This window comes from Gallinula chloropus (assembly GCF_964237585.1).
Source record: "Gallinula chloropus genome assembly, chromosome: 1".
Classification (NCBI taxonomy): domain Eukaryota; kingdom Metazoa; phylum Chordata; class Aves; order Gruiformes; family Rallidae; genus Gallinula; species Gallinula chloropus.
In genome coordinates this window covers 181017874-181036325 of record NC_140085.1, presented here as the reverse complement: position 1 = coordinate 181036325, position 18452 = coordinate 181017874, and the positions used below count along the sequence as shown (strand labels likewise).

At 40.6% G+C, this 18452-nt stretch overlaps 1 protein-coding gene across 1 annotated transcript in view; it reads left to right on the top strand.

Moving 5' to 3' along the window:
* The window catches only part of ENOX1 (ecto-NOX disulfide-thiol exchanger 1), a gene marked incomplete at its 3' end in the record, with an annotated part of 141719 nt that extends 124481 nt beyond the window's left edge, over positions 1-17238 (top strand). The window contains exons 11-13 of the mRNA XM_084274476.1: positions 10769-10871; positions 13882-13967; positions 17107-17238. Coding sequence (XP_084130602.1) covers positions 10769-10871; positions 13882-13967; positions 17107-17238 — 321 coding nt within the window. The remainder of the gene's footprint in view (positions 1-10768; positions 10872-13881; positions 13968-17106) is intronic.
* Between the last annotated feature and the right edge of the window lie 1214 nt (positions 17239-18452).

Below are 18452 nucleotides of genomic sequence, written 5' to 3'. Positions count from 1 at the left end.
AAAGCTGCATTTCCAAAAAAGAGCATGGGCTACGTGCCCTCTCCAACTCCTCTGTTGTTAACTGCTCCTCTTTGTAAGATTCTATTAGGTCAACTAATTCATTTAACAAATGCAGTCAGCTGCCTTAAGAGAATAAGCAGGAAGGATGGGGGCAATGCAGGCATGGGGACAGCCCCCTGAAGAGAGAGAGATGTGGCGTTTGATTTCTCATCATGGCTGTGTTAACACTGCTGGAAGAAGGTGTGAGGACCCTGTACCTTGACTGGAGAAGGATGTAAAGCCCTGGTGAATTAGAGAGCCATTTACTGCCTGTATTTAGGTTCTTCTGTCCTGGTGTGGTCGAGACCAGGGAGTGAGGCATCACCATGCCTCTTTCTACTCCCTGCTCTCCTTCTTCCATTCCAGGCATTTATTTGTAGCCCTTCCATCATTCATTTCTTCTCATTTCCTTCAATTTAAAGTGTGTGGAGTATGATAAATTCAAGCAGCTATGACTGTTCGCAGATCAGCAGCTTTCCTACTTAGCACAGCAGGCATGAGGAATGACCACCTCATGAATTCGATACCGCGAGGCTTGAAAAATAACAGGAGCTTAAGTGGCTGTTTAGGACCATGTTATGAAAGAGCCTGCTCAGCCTTCGGAAGTTCTTGCACACTGATAGATCGAGTGCCCCCTGAGTTCTGCCCTGGGCTGCCCCAACCCTGGTTCTGCATGTTAGAGGAAAGCAGTAGAGTTTCATCAGCGCGGTGCAGATCTCTCTGCTGGCTGTACCGTGGTCTCTGCAGTCTCAGCAATGATCTGGCCCTATGGGGACCAAACAGCTACAGCAGGCCAAGATATATTCTGGCATGGACTGTGCTACCTGAAGCAGATCTGGGCTATTGCAGTAGCTCCTTTGTTAAGAAATCACATGACTTCCCTTATCCCTAATTAAAAGTGTCAGAGTGGCATTGTAACTTGGCTTTTGATTGGAGTGAATTTCTGTCATCTGAGGGAGGAGAAGAGAGGATAAAACTCATTCAGCCACCCACTCAGCAAATCACAAAAGTTTTTTGACTTTAAATTTCTTATGAGTTCCACGGGGAGACAGTTCTTCAGGGCCCAGAACTACCTGACATTTTAATAATATCTGATCATTATGTGCAGTCTTTCATCCCAAAGCATTTTCCCAGAGTATTTATACTGCGCACGCATACAGGAGTCATTCCATCATTTCTAGTGAGGAATAACATTCAGCCTTATACATACACCACTGTGTGCTTAACCCACACAGTGTACAATGCAGATTGGCTTGTCAGAGCACTGACACCCCCCGCAACCACCTGAAGGATGATGGGCCACCTCTGCTTCAGCCACAAGCCTGCTACTGCAGTCTTGGGGGTTGTACATCACATTCACGCCCCCTCCAACCTGCTAAAGTCCTTCAAGGAACAGACAGCAAAAAGTGACAGGAGCAAGAAAGAAACTTCAGTTTCCCCAGGAGACAGTCTTCTTGGAAGAAGAGTTCTTCATCCTAATCAAGAACCAATGTAAAGGAATAAGGTCCAAAAATGGGTTTTTTTTTTTTTTTTTTTCAAGTACTTTTGATCTATTTGGATGCAGAGATTCCTGTGAATATGGGAGTTGTCCTGGGTTTTCAGATACCTACGATTAGTATCTTTAAAATACAAATCCTGGCGGAAAACCATTCACTCTCATAAACATTTAAGGTTGATTCCACCACCCCCCAGCCAATTACTTCTTTTTATTTCAACAAAGACATTTTCAAAGCAATTCTACACATCTCAAAAAGGAAATGAATTGCCTTTTTTTTCCTTTTCTCTCTCTTTAACTTTCTTTTAGAAGTGCATCATTCCCTAGGAGATTGCTTGAGCAATATTTGTGTTAAAGACCATTTTGAAAGGGCTTTCACAAGTTCTCAGCCTCAAGTAAACATGAAGTATCTCCTCCTGGGGGCAGAGCTGGTGGGCAGGCAGTGCTTTTGTTCAGCCAACCATTGACTTGCTGCAGTTCCCTAACACAAACTGTGCAAAATGACAATTACCTTTTCCCTTGCAAAACAACCACCTTCACGTCACATAAAACATCTGTTTTAAGTCATCAGGAACCTACACATAAATCCAGCTTTAGAAAATGAAGCAACCTGATCATACTTTTAAAAATAAGCATGAAGTAACTTTCATATTAGTCATCCGCATATTGCATATGTACGTTCCCATAAAATAGATGTGCTCAAATACAATGAGAACAATATAAAGAGATAGTTTCAATGAGAAATCGTTTTCAGATTATTGCTAGTTGCCTAAACTCAGCAGGTGAAAGTTATAATAGTAAAAGCTTTGTAATGAAAAAGTTAAAAGCATCTCTCTGCCAAATGGATCGGAAAAATAGGATGTCAAGAGCACCATAATACAATTAATCTTCACTCCTGAAAACATTTCTATCATGTAGGATAAATCAGACAAACTAATCTTAGATGCATAGAGGTGTGTTTCAAGTGCTTCGTTTGCAAGGTCTTATATTTGATGTTCTAATTTTTCTTCATTGTTGTTCCTGTAATTTTAATACCAGATAATTTTTCAAGTCAGTTTTCAATTGTTTATTTTGTTAATACCAGAGCACTCTTAAATTTACAGTTCTGGTAAATTTTATATTAGCGTACTTTAAAAGTAAATTTCTGTATTAGTGTACTTTGAAAGTAATTACAGTGTACTGTGGCTGACAAAACCAACACTGGTCTCTCGCATAGCACAAAATAAGTTATCAAGTTTAGGCTTGATCTGAATGAAAAGGTGACACCTGGTCTGTATCATTTCTAATAATAGACCCATCACATTCACCAGCAGTGTAGCATATGGCAAATACGTTCTTCTGCATCACTAGTTAGGTAGTAGAAAGAGAAAGATCCTCTGAGACCCTGGGCAAAAGCACCAAAACCTAAGGTGTTTTATTACTGAATTGTTGACCTGGTGCTAACTCTCAAAGTAGCGCAGGCCTCTTGTGAGAGCTCTGGTTTTGGGCAGATGGTTGGATGCCTCATTCCTTACCTTATTTTTTATTTTTTAATACATGTTGCAGCAGTGTAATTTGTTGCTGTAAACTGAGTTATCCCAGTGCACATAGAAAAGGCCAAGAAACTTCTACAATAGATACTGTGTGAGCAAGACCACCTAACTCAATGTTGGCCGCTTTACTGACATCAGCTTTTAGGCTGTGAGGAACCAGGACATGTGAAGTATATTTCTAAGAAGCGGTTAATTTTCTAGCACAAGATCAATTCATTTGTGGTAACAAAAGAATTATTAATCAAAGATTATGAGCAATTTTCTAGTCATTAGACTATTTTTAGAGGAATAGTCAGCAGAGAGTCAGGAACAGTCACTGTAAGAGGACATGCAGAAAGAAGAGCTGTGTAACACACACCATATTCCTGGGGAATTTTTTGTTGCTTTCCGAGTTCAGACAATCAACTGAATTTCCACACGTCACATCAGAGCACAGAGCCATAGCAGCCCATGAAGGGGAACAGGCTCCATTAAAGGAAAAATTAGAGCCCAAACCAAACATTGCTGCTGTTGGTAGATGAATACTGCAGCCTGACACATGCAATGTCGTCATAGCTCCATGCAACCAACCTGCCACAAGGCTGAGCAGGAATTCCCCTCAGGCATGTTGCACAGGCACACATGCACAACACATGCATCACATGGATACACGTGGCTGCCACACAGTTCAGTATAAGCTTGGCATTCATAAACAGCACTCATCTTGCTCTCCTTTCTAGCTGATTGGGATAAAGGTCCATTAGTAGGAAACGTGTATGCAGACTTTTACATATATACAATGTGGATCCCTCCAGCAACTGGGATATGCCTCCTGCTTACAAACAGGTCTTTTCAGACCTCATGTCTCTGGTTACTGACTTGGACCCACTGAGTAGATCACGCACAGTCTCCTTGGGCTCTCTGGTCAATCCTGGATCCATCCCAGACCTATGGCCACTTTGATACAAGGCTCCTAAGCTTCTTAACCTGCTCAGTGGTTAGTCTGACTTGGTGCTCACCAGTGGTTACAGAGCAGCATACACACACACTCTGCATGCACACCCCATACACACTGAATGAATAGAGAGTCCCTCAACCAGGGAAAGAGTTATAAATTGAATTTGATGAGTGTAATGCGATCATCAGGTCATGGGATAGCCAGAAAGTGTACTGACTGGCAACCTGTTTTCATGTGAACTTTTACCCCTTTCCCAAACCCCCATGATCCCTCCTTTCTCTTGCCTTCTCTTTCCCTGCTAGGGACCCTTAGCTATGTCTTGTACAATACCAAGATTATCTTCCCTTGGATCCCACAAGTCCCATGCCCCTGAAGACAGTGCCCCCTTGGTCTGTAAGATGAGCCAGAGAGCATTTCTTTTGTCTGTTCTTGATAGGTGTCGTGGGGCTTATGCTCTCCTGTGACAGCCCTGGGCGGAGCTGGATCAGGGGACTTTCTTTTCTCTTAGCATGTTATCCAGATTTCTCCATCTGTGATGGTACCTCTGTCCTTTTTTGTGCTCATGGAGATAAGACTTTAATCACAAGTAGAAAGAGGAAGCAGCAAGTGGTGGTTAGAAAATCCCTTCTGCAAGGAACAGAGGCACACATCTGCTGATGATACATCCCACATGTTGTTTGATGAGGGCACAGAACTGGGATGTTGCAGAGAAACTGCTGAGGCTTATCCAGCCATTGGACTATTACCTCTTGTTGCACATCCATGAGCTCTGACCCCGTGGGTGATCCTGCTTTGAGTGGGAGGTTGGACTAGAGACCTCCCAAGGTCACCTGAGTGATTCTGTGAACCTGTGATCATCTGAATCACAATCGCATCTGTAAGCGTATTCATACATTACTGCATTTGCAGGGAAATTTGATTTAAGTTAAATTTAAATCAGCTGTTTTATTGTAGTTTAGCTCAACTTGAATTGAAGAATTTTGTATTCACCATGGATTACAACATAGACAAGGACAGTAGCCCATTCTCAGCTGACAATGATGTTAAGCTGGTAGAAGTTGTCCTGTACCTCAACCTTGCTTGTCCCCATAAATTTAAGATGCCTGACTTGACGTGCATTGAAACTATTGCAAGGCTTCCATTCACTTGATTGGAAATTGAATTAAGCTCCATTCACATTAAAACAGCAAGATTAAATTTTCAGATGAGGGTCTGCAGTACATTTTTAAAAAGGCCAACAAAGCAAATGCATCTATACAGGACTTTAAGAGACCCCAGGTAAATGAAAATAAATGAAAAATGTGCAGTCTTCATGTGTCAGGCCATGTGAATACCTGTGGTTGCAGTAGAATCATGAGATCTGCCTGGCTGTCAGTACATAGTTTGGGCCAGCACATCTGCATTCTAAGCCCAGATCAGTGGACTTAGAACAGGTACACGTATGCCTTTCAGGAGTTTAAAGGACTAAAAATTTGGTATATGTACATGGTTCTTTCTTCTATAAGAATAATAAAACTACCTTTTCTTTAAAAGCTTACAGCATCTCTCTGGCCTGCTGCTAATAGCCTGCAAGTTTTTTGCTTATGTTTCTGAAATATCGGGGTTTTCTTCCTCCTACTCATTGTATCTCATAAATCCCCTGGCTGATGAGAAAGCATCGTGTATCCCTTACATCTAACAACATTCAGCAGTTGTTCTGTCATATGCCTTCTCTGTCCAACATCTAGTCTTTCCTTCTTCTGCTACTGTTTCAATGCCTCAGACAATTGGCTTTGTGCATATAATACAAACACCAGTATACCCTGCGAATTCTTCCAGAGTCTGGTAGGATTTTTTCTAACTGGGTTTTTCAGAAGGCAGAATATTATTTTTACCCTCTCATCACACAATTCTGCAGAATCACATGTACTACAACAAAGGTCTTTGAAGACAGTATGCAAGTAGTCATAATTCCCCCTAGATTTAAAGGTAATTATCAAATATTTGTATTACCTAGATAGCGGAGAGAATATTTCAGCTCTTTGTATATTTGTGATTTGCATCCTGATCACACGCCAGGTGTCTTCAATGTCACATTCATTAAAACCCATATTCAGCCTTTCAAGGAGAATCCTGAACATCGAGTGATGGGGAGCTGCACTCCAGCAGGAGTACTTTCCAGGTATGGCAGCTGCTGCTCAAATCCTGCTCAGCTCTTGGTCATCATTTATGGGGAATGACAAATCCTCAGTCCCTCTATTTTTAAGGATGTTGGCGAGCATAAGTTTCCAGGATCAGAAAACATTTTTGGTACAAGAGAAATGTTTTTTCCTAAAGAGGGAAGCCCCAGGCAAAAGCAGGCATTTTATATTATGCTGCTTTTTTTGTACTGGTGCAAGACTGGCCTGTAGAGAATAAGTAATGTCTGGATTGAGTACTTTTTATTTAATATCATACTTTCCCATAGAGAGAAAAAAGAAACCAGTGAAGGACTGAAAGACCTGAGCCATCCAGCTAAAATGTCTGGGGTGTTCTGGTCTGCTAGTCCCCTGGACTAGCCCTTTGCTCTTACAGTACCTGTGACTATCGCCTGTAGGTCACCACATCTCTTCTACTCTTCACGACTTCTGTGCCTCCCTCTGGCAAATGCAGCTCTCTCAGGAGTCACACTCTTTGCTGTGTTTTCAGTGTAGGACCCAGCTTCTCTGTGGTAGGTGGACGGTGAGACCTTTTGGAGCAATTCAGTTGCCCATGCCTCTGCATTTGCTTCCAAAAGAAGCCAGAGTATATGAGAGTATGACTCAAACACAAGTTCTGTTCCCACCTTACAGCTGGTACGTGGCTAAGGTGTACATCCATGCACAAAACTGCCATGTACGACTCTCCACAGCCATCAGCTCTGCGTCAGTGGTGGTGTCAGAGGTCTGCTTGTGGAAATGAACAGTCCATGTGAGAAAATTTTTCGTATGCCATCCCCTGTTTTATCTGGGAAGTTCTCCTGAAAGTTTTCCAAAAAAGACACTTTCTCTGTCTTTCCGTCCCTTGTTCAAAAGCAGGGAGCCCCAAATAAAAACGTTGGGTTTGTCATAGGGTTTGTCAAGCCCACGAGGGAAATTCATATCTTTTCATCATCTGCTGAAGGATGAAAGTGTCATTTGCAGGGAAAAGCTCCAAGCTGGCAGTGGTGAGAGCATCACACGGAACAGTTGCATTCATGCTGAGCAGCTCTGGAACTGTCAGCATCAAATCGGGCCTCCATGTTCTCCGATACCTGACATAATTTGTGAATAATGAATAGGGCCAGGTCCCTAATGATCTCCGGGTGTGATTTAACCTGGATTAAGCCTTCCACATACTGTATTTAGTTCTTGCAAGGTCATTTCACACATGCTCAGCTGCGTTCTTGTCCTTTAATGCAGTAACTGACAGATGGTAACAAAATATTCCTTTTATAATGAAACCTGCTGAAGGAGACTGCTTAGGCCCTCAGAAAATATAATTTGCCAAATAAAGAATGGTCTCCAGGAAAGAAAGGAAATACCATAATGTAGTATTTATTAAGTAATTTTCCTCAGGCATCTGGTGATTGGTAGCTTTTTTTTCATGACAGAGAGGTAACCCAACTGTTTGTTTCCAATTAGTTATTGCCTCATTCACCTTTGTGCTCTTAAAAGTCTATCTTCTGTGGGTTGGCAGAAGCAGTGCCTCTAAAAATGTGCAAATTAGCTGTGTGAGGATTTGTTGTAGAGGCTTCATAGGTACCAGATTAGTATCTGTACTTTGTAGTCAGATATTTAAGGTTTTCACTTATACTATAATTAGCCTAGTCTCTGGGTGAATTTCACACTCATTTTTTAGACACAGTTATGCCCATTTCTCTTAAATCACTATTAATTCTTACCAACATTGCTCCTGAATCCTATATATGTCCATGCACACCCTGGATTTTCCCATGGCCTGTGCAAGCTTATTTTGGCAGCTGAATACATCAGAGTGGTCTAATTTATCATCTTCTGTGAGGCAGGCAGTTTTGGATGGCAGAAACCTCCCCTTTTCACACCTCCAAGAACCTGCAATCTTCTTCTCAAGCCAGTCGTTTGCTGAGTAGCTATCTTTGCCACTCTTAGTTTCCACAGGCTCCCCCATAACCAATTTTTTACTCCTTTATCCTCTGTACCAACGCACAGTTAAGGAAGACTTGATGTGACTCCCTTTAGCATCCCTTTACGCTGCCCTATAAATCATACAAAATGTTCTGCACAGGCTCAAATCTAGGCATTAAATGAGAATCCATCTGTTCGTTGCTCCCAATGGGAATATAGTTTCTTTCTTTGCATCACTGCTTGACAAAACTTCTAATCCCATCTGAAGCTGCTAGTGTGTTGTGTTTGGGGCCTGTTATATCAAATACATATCTCTCTTCTCTCTCCTTCCCCTCTCTGGAATTGTTATTTTTAGACCGCTTTTCTATCTCTGATGGAGTCAAAAGTTACATCTTAACCTATACAAGCTCTGGTGGCATATGTTGCTCTGCTCTTCTGCTGCAGTATCATGAAATCTGTCATCCAGCTCTGTCTTCTGATCTGTAACCCCCTTGTCATTACTGCCCTTATGGAGAAATTCATGTGAACACTTCTCATTTTTTTTTCTTGCCTGGATTTTCTCTCAGTGTTCTTGGGTGTCATGACCAGCAGCAGATGAGTATTTGCATTAGCCTTTGGCCATATCAGGAGGGAATCAAAGTACTGGACAACTTAGAGTATACTCCTGCTGCTATAATGTGCCCTGTGTTAGCATTAAGGTGATGTAGCTGCCAGAAATCTCAGGCACACCATTACTTTAAGAGGGGAACACTGCAACCCTTGAACTGCAGACTCCCTCCTACCTGCAGGTGTCTAAATCTGTGCTGTAAGTTTCCCTTTGCAGCCAATGAGGAATATAAAATAGGTGCCTCTAAGGTCCAATTTATTTCAACCTGAAGTAAATAACTAAAATACATGAATAAAATGCTATTTCATTTCTACTGACTAAAAAGGCAACAAGGGCTGACTAGCTTACATGTACACAACTTGACATAGGTCTCTGGCCAGGAGATGTGCCTCAGCTGGTCACTACAACCACAGCGAACGATGAGGAACTCAACGCATCTTGCTCCTCCTCCACTGTGGGCTAGTCTGCCAGAGCCCATTGTTGCTGGCACCTAAGGGTGGATGTAAGCGTGTATGTCACTGAAATACACGTAAAGTTTCTTAGCTGGCCCATGGAAATTTGTTCCTTTTCACAATGTGAGGCAACATTTGAACCTGTGATGCAGCTAGGCGTTCAGCCATGGCATATGGGGCAGCTGCTCCTTGGAGCCAGCCTATGAAGAGCAGGGAGTACATCACCATTGGTTTTGGGGGGGGGGGGGTGTGTGTGTGTGTGTGTGCTATATTTTATTTTTTTAATTGAGAATGAGGAAGTGCCTGACTCTTTTTACCAGTCTTACAGATTGCAGAGCCTTTACTCATCTATATAGAGGCATATTTGACATATTTTAGAGGGTTTTGCTTTTTTTTAGGGTGGATTATTCACACCTCCAGAAATGCCCTAGAGCAACCCAAGCCCAGTGTCTCTTTTCTTGCCAAAAATGTTTGCCCAGAATTTTGGAGCAAGGCATCCAGTGCGTGTTCTAGATGGGCTGCATCATTACATGGAAGAGTCCAAATCTGCTTGCATTTAAAGCTGCCCAGTCCCATGCAAGCTCTAGCTGCTTACCTTGGCTCCCCCAAACCAGAACAAGAGCCCCATTCCTGTGCAGTGCCACCTCATATCGCCATATCTGCAGCTCCATGCTCTCTGCCTCCAAGGTTTTGCATGCAACTGCTGAGCATTTCACAGAGCAGATGCAGCAGTGTGAGTCACTGCCTCACTAAGGAACGAGCTACTGCATATCAGTTGCTCCATGGAAACGGCCTGTGTATAGGCTTGAATATTGTGAAATGCACTTTAAGGCCACTTACATCTCTCTGAAATAGAGATATTTTGTTTACTTCATATATACCCAGGAGAAGAGCAATCTGTGTCACACAACCACCTGCGTACTTCTGATGGAGCATCTGACCTGTGATAGCTTGGCCAAGAAACAGACAGTTCAGGCCCCCTGGTTGCAGAAAAGCAGCTCAAAGCTGAAGCCTTGATGGGTTTGCCCTCAAGGCTGGCTTTATTTCAGGCCTCAGAATGAGGTACCTGTATGCAAACGTCCTGTTAGGAATGGTCCCTGAAATGTGCTGACCCCCCAAACATGCCCGGGAGTTGTTTGGGACAGGGGCCAACACCATGCCAGCACTGGTTGGAGAGTATTACAGGGCAGATGTTTGTGCTCCAGTAGCTAGAAACATTTCTAGTGACTGGTGAATTTACTCTTATAGCTGTAGCTGAATGTTTCCATCCATGTTCCCTAAAGGCAGTCTTTGTTTACAGCTTTAATAGCTAGAAAATGTGAGTTTTCTGACCATCCCCACACTTTATGGCGCATCGTTCAAGCTGTTATAATGAAGGAGCACTAGGTACAAAGTTATTACTTACTCCACAAGCAGAATTTCTCTTCCTGGTAGCTCTTAGCATAAAGGTACTTCAAAAAGTGTCTTAATATTCTGCAAACAAATCAATTATTTATAACTGTCTTGTCTTTAGATGTGAATTAAAGTAATGATCTTTTTTATAGATTTGAAAGGAAGCAGACAGGTCTAATTGAAGTAAATCAAATCTACATGACCACCTGTTTTGTTTTTTTAAACTTTATAGGAAATCAATGTATTGACAGTAGCACTGGTCAACCAAGACAGAGAAAAAAATTCAGAAAAACGAAGCCCAGGTCTAAAATCAGAGAAAGAGGCACTACTAATAGGTAAGATAATCCAACAGAAGTCTTTTGAAAATAAAAAGTCTTTTAACAAGTTTTTGTTTTGCATATGTATTTACATGCAACTCTGAGCTAATATTTTTTTTTTAAGATTTTTTTAAAATCTGTATTCATAATGAATTTTAGTATGAGAAATCCTAAAATGCAAGTGAACTTTTCCTTCCTGAAAAATTCTGCAGAGTTTAATGAAAAGATTTCAAGTATGAAGAAAATTGCAGGATGTGCACTTAGACTTGCAGCATAGCTGTACGAAGACTTTATTTACATCAAGATTTAGCAGGCTAGAATTGTATAATTCATTAGCTGATCATTACACAAAGTGGTGAAGGAGAAGGGGATGGAAATAACATTAGCAAACTACCAAGCAAAAATACCCCCACGTATACTGGCTGTATTAAGCAAGCCAGATTTATGGTTTTGAGATTAGGTGAGGGAATTAACAATATGAATATTTATAAAGAGTACCACAAGGACTGTCATCTCCTTTACTTAGAATAAAATCTTTAAAATAAACTCTTTAAGACTGCCCAAAAGCTCAAGCTTACAGGCGGTGGGCCAGCTAATGGGTACCACTCAGGAGTGCTGGCTGTACCCATACTACCCTCAGAGGGAACACGGCCCATTTATATCCAGGTGTGATTTGCATTTGGCTTCAGTGGGGCAGATTTTTAAGGAGCCTAAAGCCCTGGGGTCCAAAGTGCTCCCTAAGGCATGGTTGCCAGTCACCAGAATGCTGACCTGAGAGGCCAGGTTTCATTTCTCTGGTTCAGTCTTTTCACAAAATCAGCAGCATCTCGGTAGGTGATAGTTCTGAAACTACCTTAATTTGTTTAAATGCAGCTCATTTGCATCTGCTAAGTACCAGGAAAGTTGCTGGTTTATTGCCAGGACATCGATTCAGACAGTTCAGACCAAAAAGGTCATTTAAAAGTGAAGAATGTATTTAAACGTTTACAAGGTTTAGTACACAAACCTCCTCTGACTGTGGAACAGTGAGATGTACAGAAATGTATAAATTTATATAATTTTGCTTGTTATAATGAAATTTTGAACTTTGAATTGCAATGGACAGTATTTTATCTGTTCAAAGATAACTTCTTTGAGAATGGCAGCAAGGCTGGGATTTTAGGAACAGAATAAAGTACTTTTTTTTTCTAGGTCACTCATTATTTGACTGTAACAAGAGGTGGCAGTGTCCCAAAGTGGGTCTCATCCACCAGCTGCCCAGTGGCACACTCAGATAAACGGTGTAATCTCAGTCCAGATATTGCTGGTCCTAATACCCCCACAACTGGATCATTGTTCCAGGTCAAAGGCAAAAGATATTGCTCAAGATGGATTTGATGCCTTCTTCAGAGGCATGGCCAGACCTGGCAAGGGAAAAACGGGCCTCGCCTCCAACCACTCACAAAGTTTGTCTATATTTTACAAACGTCAATATTGTCTTGGAAAAGTCAATAAAAAATATTGCAAAAGAATAGCAAATGAAAACAAAATTACTAAAAAGTTATCATGGAACTCCAGTAAATAACTACAAAACATTTTAAAATTACTTTTTATTTACATTATATGAAAGAGCTAGCTTTGAACATCCTGAATTGAGAAGCCTTGGGAACACATTTAACAAATGCAATGCAACTAGTAAAATGTGATTTGAATACAAACTGGATTTCCAGTCAACCCACCCAAGCTTTTGCTTCCTGAGTTTTAGTGTGTGTTCTTATGGTCACACACAGAACAAATAAGGCAACTGCTGGTTGGACTTGCCGTAGTATAAAATTAACTACACGACCCTCCCTTTCCAGGATTACAAGTTTGTAAATGCTGTTAGAAAAATGTGGGAGGAAAAAAAGTGCTCTTTGCAAAGCCTGTTTAAAATCAGTCAAATTTTACTTATCATTTTCAACCATGGCTAGCATTTGGGGAGAAATGAAATCCAAGATTATCCTAATTCATTCAGCATCAAGAAAGCAGTATGGCCTGCAGTACACAAGATACAGTGACCCATTTTTGTCATTTGTAAGCATTTTTAATCCTGGTGTTTGTGCTTTAAATATAAGGAACTTCCCTTAGGGTGTTTCAGCTAAGAAACCCATCCAAACAGAGTTGAAAATATTTGCTGTGATCCTTACAGTTCAACTCTCCCCAAACAGTAAGTAACACACATGCCATTTTGTATTTTCACTGTTTGCTTAGAAGAGGATAAATTGGATAGAGCTTTTAATTGCAATTCCGATGCCCCAAATCTTGTTTTCTCTGGTCATCATTATTGTGCTGTCACTTGATTTTCACTGCAGGAAAAAAAAATCTCTAGACTTAGATCCTTCACTGAACCACAGAATCACACAATCATCCTTACTCCTCCTAAATCACTTTTATTCCCATACCTTTTGCAACAATCCTGCAAATAACAAAGAAGACAGACAGGACTGGCTCTCTTTTAAAAGAAAATAAAGTAAATATGTCATAAAGCATTTGTGTTTTCTTCAGCAGCAGTTAGGGATAATATGGATTAAACACTTTTCATAACCAGCATCAGCGTAATTACTAGAAAAATTTGAGGGAGTGAGATTTCTGACACAATTATATGAAACGTTTTCACAACAGAACATCCAGTGAAGGGGAAAAAAGCAATAATTTTACCATTACAATATCCACAATTTTATATTGGTAAATCAAGCATAAAATTGGTAGTTGAAATGCTTCCAGCAAGTCTTTGTTTAGAAATTCCTTTATTCATCAGTATATTATCTTGGTCACTTACTTGCTAACTGCTGTCATTCCTGAAGATGAGCTATTGTGTTTACCATGTTATTATGACTGTATTAAAAATGTGCCATTTCGTTGTGTTTATTGGGTTGTGTAAGAAAAATAAGAATCATAATTCATACTGAAAAACCTGCAAGAACAGATTATTTGGAATTATCTTGTTTATTTTAATGATATATTACCTGAGGTAATTTCAATACTTTGTGTGCATTTGTTTTTAATCCAGGTATCATATCCACATTTCTTCACGTCCACCCTTTTGGAGCCAATATAGAATATCTTTGGTCTTATATGCAGCAGTTGGACTCTAGGGTAAAAAAATTTAATCAAAATCTGTTTTCTCTATAGAAATATTGTATTATTCTTTACTGCAGGTTAAACTCTTTGTGCGTTTCCATTAGAAAGATAATGGGATATGGGGCTTGGGGGTTTGCAGTCTTTATTCATTCGCAAATCACAGTGCACATGCTTGTGTAGAGCTGCTTAGGTATTCTTCATGAGAAAGAAGAGCAGAGCATTAAATGGCAGGGGCTAGCAGCTGATTTTATGATACACAATCCTGAAATACAGCTGAGGAGAACGAAAGCAGAAGAGGAGGCAAGTTCTCTGCCATTTAACTGCACAGAGTTTTTGTAGATGATTTCTTATTCTTCTAAAAGCTGATAGTCATTGGTCAGACTAAACATGAACTTTCATGGATACCCGAACAGACATTGAAGCATGCCCTTTGTCTCCATGTGGAAGCAGAGAGGACCTCAGAAAAGAATTGGCTGACCCTCCTGCTAAATTCAGAGAAGGTGTGGTCAACATAAAGGAGAGGCCAACACACTACAATGTGCAAAGTGGGTTTTAATACATCAGTTACTAGAGTCCATAGTCAACACATACCTGTAGGATAAGATTCTTTGCCTTACTTTTAGATATTGACTGTAAGATGAGATGAAATCAAGCCCCAAAAGTGCTTACTCCTATCCACTGAATATTAAGGAAGTCAAGGGTGAGAAGCTCAGATGTAAAATATCCACCTTCGACCAGCTGAATGCTACTCTAAGTGCTAAACAACGGCTCTGCAGGGCACTACACTGCATGATATACTTCACAGATGAAAGGGTTGCCCTGCAGTTAGACACAGCTCTGATCCACATCTGCCAGTACTTCCACTGGACATGGGGATGATGGTGCTGGCTCACATCTTCTTGCAACACAGAAGCAGGATGCAGCTATGGTGTCCACCTGGACTCAGAATGCAAGCTGCACTCCTTGTGTGGTGATCATTGATGCTGGTAACATTTTCTTCCTGAAGATTTCCTTCAGCCACCCGTAGCCAAGATCCCCTTCCAATTGCTGTGATGAGCTGCTTCAGTGGTCTGCTTTATGCCTCTGGGACCCTTCTTCTGTTTCTATGGAAAATGTGTAGCTAAAAGCAGAGGAGATCCTGAGCTAGAAGCCCACGGGAAATAAGCACGGAGAAAAAGACAATGAAGTTCTTAGGCACTACCTGCAGGCCATGACAGCTCAAATTTTCTAGTGCTTTACAGTCCACTGTTACCCACAATGGAAAAGGAGTAAGGGATGAGGACAATAGAAAGACAAGAGAAATCGGTGAATTTCAATTAGTGTTTTTTAAATCTGATTTTATCAAGAACCAGTACTTTCACAGCTTCACAGAGAAACCATTTCTCTTCTGCTTCTTTACTCCTCGCCTCTGCCACGTCTACACTTTCCTTCATTTTGTCCCCAGTTCCTGCAGCACCCAGTCTGCCCAATCTCCTCAGCCACCTTTCCAGTCCTTCCTTAACACACAGCAGTTGGCTGTGGTTCAACTGCTTTTTCCCTTTGCTGAGCACTTCAGCTCTCTACCTCTTGAGTAGACAAGAGAATTGTTTAACATACAGGCTCCTTGGGCTCCAGCCTTGCTGCTCATTGCTTCTGCCCACTGAACTCTTTATCCCCCTTCACTGCTGTGAGCCCTCCTTAGGACCCTGAATTTCTATTCATGTGAGTAGCCTGGTGCTTCTGCAAGGCTTCATGGAAGGAGCATTGTCTCCATCGCTCCAAGGTGCCCCTTGCCCAAGGTACATGGAGGTACCAGCCTGTGCAGCTACCACTTGGGCTACCTGCTGCATAATAAACACAAGACACAAAATTTGACCTCACTGGTTTATTTTGGAAGTAACTTGCTTGTAGCAACAAATTACTTTTTAATAGCGCAATCCAGAGATGCAATCTCAGAGATTAATTTCAATTACTTTCCATAGTTAGCCTGTCATTCCTCACCTGAACAGGAATGATAAGGTCAGCATACCCCATGTGGGCTGAGGGCTCGGTATAGAGCTCAGATACATTACCCAAAGGTAACCAGCTATGTGTTACTGCCATGAGAGTACATAAAAGATGGACCTGATTACTCTGGGGCTTACTGATTACTCTGCCTCCAACACTGATTTTCAGCATCACCCATAACAAATCACTTAATCTTTCTGCCGCACTAACCTCTTCAGGAAAATAAGAGGTGATAGATATTTTCTCACCTCCCTTGGGTGGAATGAGGTGTAATTAGCATATTTTATGTTTATATGCTGCTTTAAAAAATAAAGCCCTTCACCATGGAAGGATCCTACTGATATGAGTACACAGAAATATCATTATTGCCAGAGAGGTCTATCAAACTATGGAGATACCTGTGGATAACATAGATTTCTTGACTGTTCCTTCCACGGCCATTGCTTTAGAAGAAGTAGCAATAGGATAAAATGATTCATTTCTTGACTTCCCTACTGATTAAACCAAAGAAGCTGCCTTTGTGGAGGTGTTATCTGCAATAAGAGCATATTCCCCATCAGGATGGTGGCCAGTTGTTAAGGTTTCAAGACCATAAATACTTTCTGAGCAATGCTGAGTGAGGAACTTCACTGCCTAGTTTTCTGGGGATCCTGACCTGAGCCAGACTGGGAGAAGATGGCTCCATGGATAGTCAGCCCTAAGTAATAAAAGTTAGTTAATTGAAAATAAAGTCCCTCTGTTAGGATTTTTGAAAGAGAAAAATTGATGCAGCTGGAAAGAGAAGGATTCAAGAGACCATGGAATAAGAAATGAGTATAAGGTCTCATTTGCTTCCTATTCCTCACAAGATTACCTGTAACTGTAGTTCTCAGGTGGACTTCATACAACACTGAGTGGCAACAGCCCTCACAAATAGCAGTAGTAATTCTTTTACAGTGGGATGACACTTACAGAGGCAAAATCATTCCTGCAAGGAATCTGCACTTGCTTTGGAATCTGGAAAATCATGTCAGGCTGAGGTTAAAAAAATACTAATGGTTACTGGATTTCATCTGCCCTGAATTTCCCTGATCCCCCTCACTCACCCATATTTCTCTTCTCCATATTTCCTCTTTCCCATCTACAGAGCAGCTTTCCAACTATAATTTTACCTTTCTCTCTTTCTCAGATCTCTGCAAATGAGATAGAAATGCTTTTGATGAGACTGCCACGCATGTTTAAGCAAGAATTCACTGGTGTAGGAGCAACACTGGAAAAGAGGTGGAAGTTTTGTGCCTTTGAAGGAATTAAAACTATCTGACTGGGACTGGTAATGAAGCTATGCAGAAGAAGAATTCCTAGAGCATGGCAGGGTTATAAAGTATTAAAGTAAGAAATTTGGGTTTGGGCACATAGTAGTATGATTTCAGAGTTATCCAAGCCTAATTTTTAGTTACATTTGTGACGTTCTCTTGTGAGTGGAAATGTAGTAGTGCACCAGTTCCTAAAATAAAATAAAACTTTAAAAAAATAATTCAAAACGTGACAGATCTGTTTCCTATGAAAACTGAAGAAAGATTCCACAGTCATAATGATTTCAAAATACTACATGTCCTGCATCTAAGAAAAGCTCATTGAGCAAACAGTTAAGGAGAAAGATTGCCCGGTTATGGTCGCTAAGCTACAGCGATGTATATGTAATATGTAGTAGAACTCATTAAGTTTCGTTATTGAAAGTTCTTTCTGTTTAGTAAGAAAACTGAGTAATTTTACAGTGAAGAAAAACATACCAAAAGAAAACTTGAAGATGTGTCTGAAGTTATTGTATTTTGTAAATTAAGTTATATGCTGTACCAGGGATTTTTTGCCTTATTGAAAGAGGCCTGAAAATGTGATTGGAGTCCTCAAGAATGCTTTATCAAGAATATTATTTTTCTAATGTAACTATTCTCCATTACAAGTTCTTTTAACATGGATTGCATATCAATTTTCATAAACATGTAAATAAGGAGGAAACCAGTGTTACTGTATTGTATTTGGTATGTAACATTCAGGTTTATGCATAAAAATAAATATTCAGTTGCATTACTGTTACAAATTTTATAGCAGATATATTAATTTTTATCAATAAATATGACTTCTACCATATTGTTTGTACAAGATTTTCTTCTGATGTTTTTGAATTTTTACTCACTCAACAAGATCCTCCTGGCACTTATCTTTCTCCTAGCTAAACTATTAATTGTAGATGACTTGGTTAAATTAGATTTAAAAAAAAAAAAAGTGCTTGAAATCCTAGCTAAAATTAAAATCATTGCTAGAGAAAGCACCAGCATGGAGTTTTGCTTAGCTGAACAGATTTAATTAATTTTTTTTTAGACAAGCAGCCAGGTTAAAAATTAACACCTTCAAATTTCTCATTCTCAGTGTTGTGCTGGGTAGTCGGGATGCATCCAATCAGTTACTCCTTCTAGCTCACATTGAAAGCTCCTGGCCTTTGGCCAGGCAAGGAATGGAATAACTCACTTTTGGTGG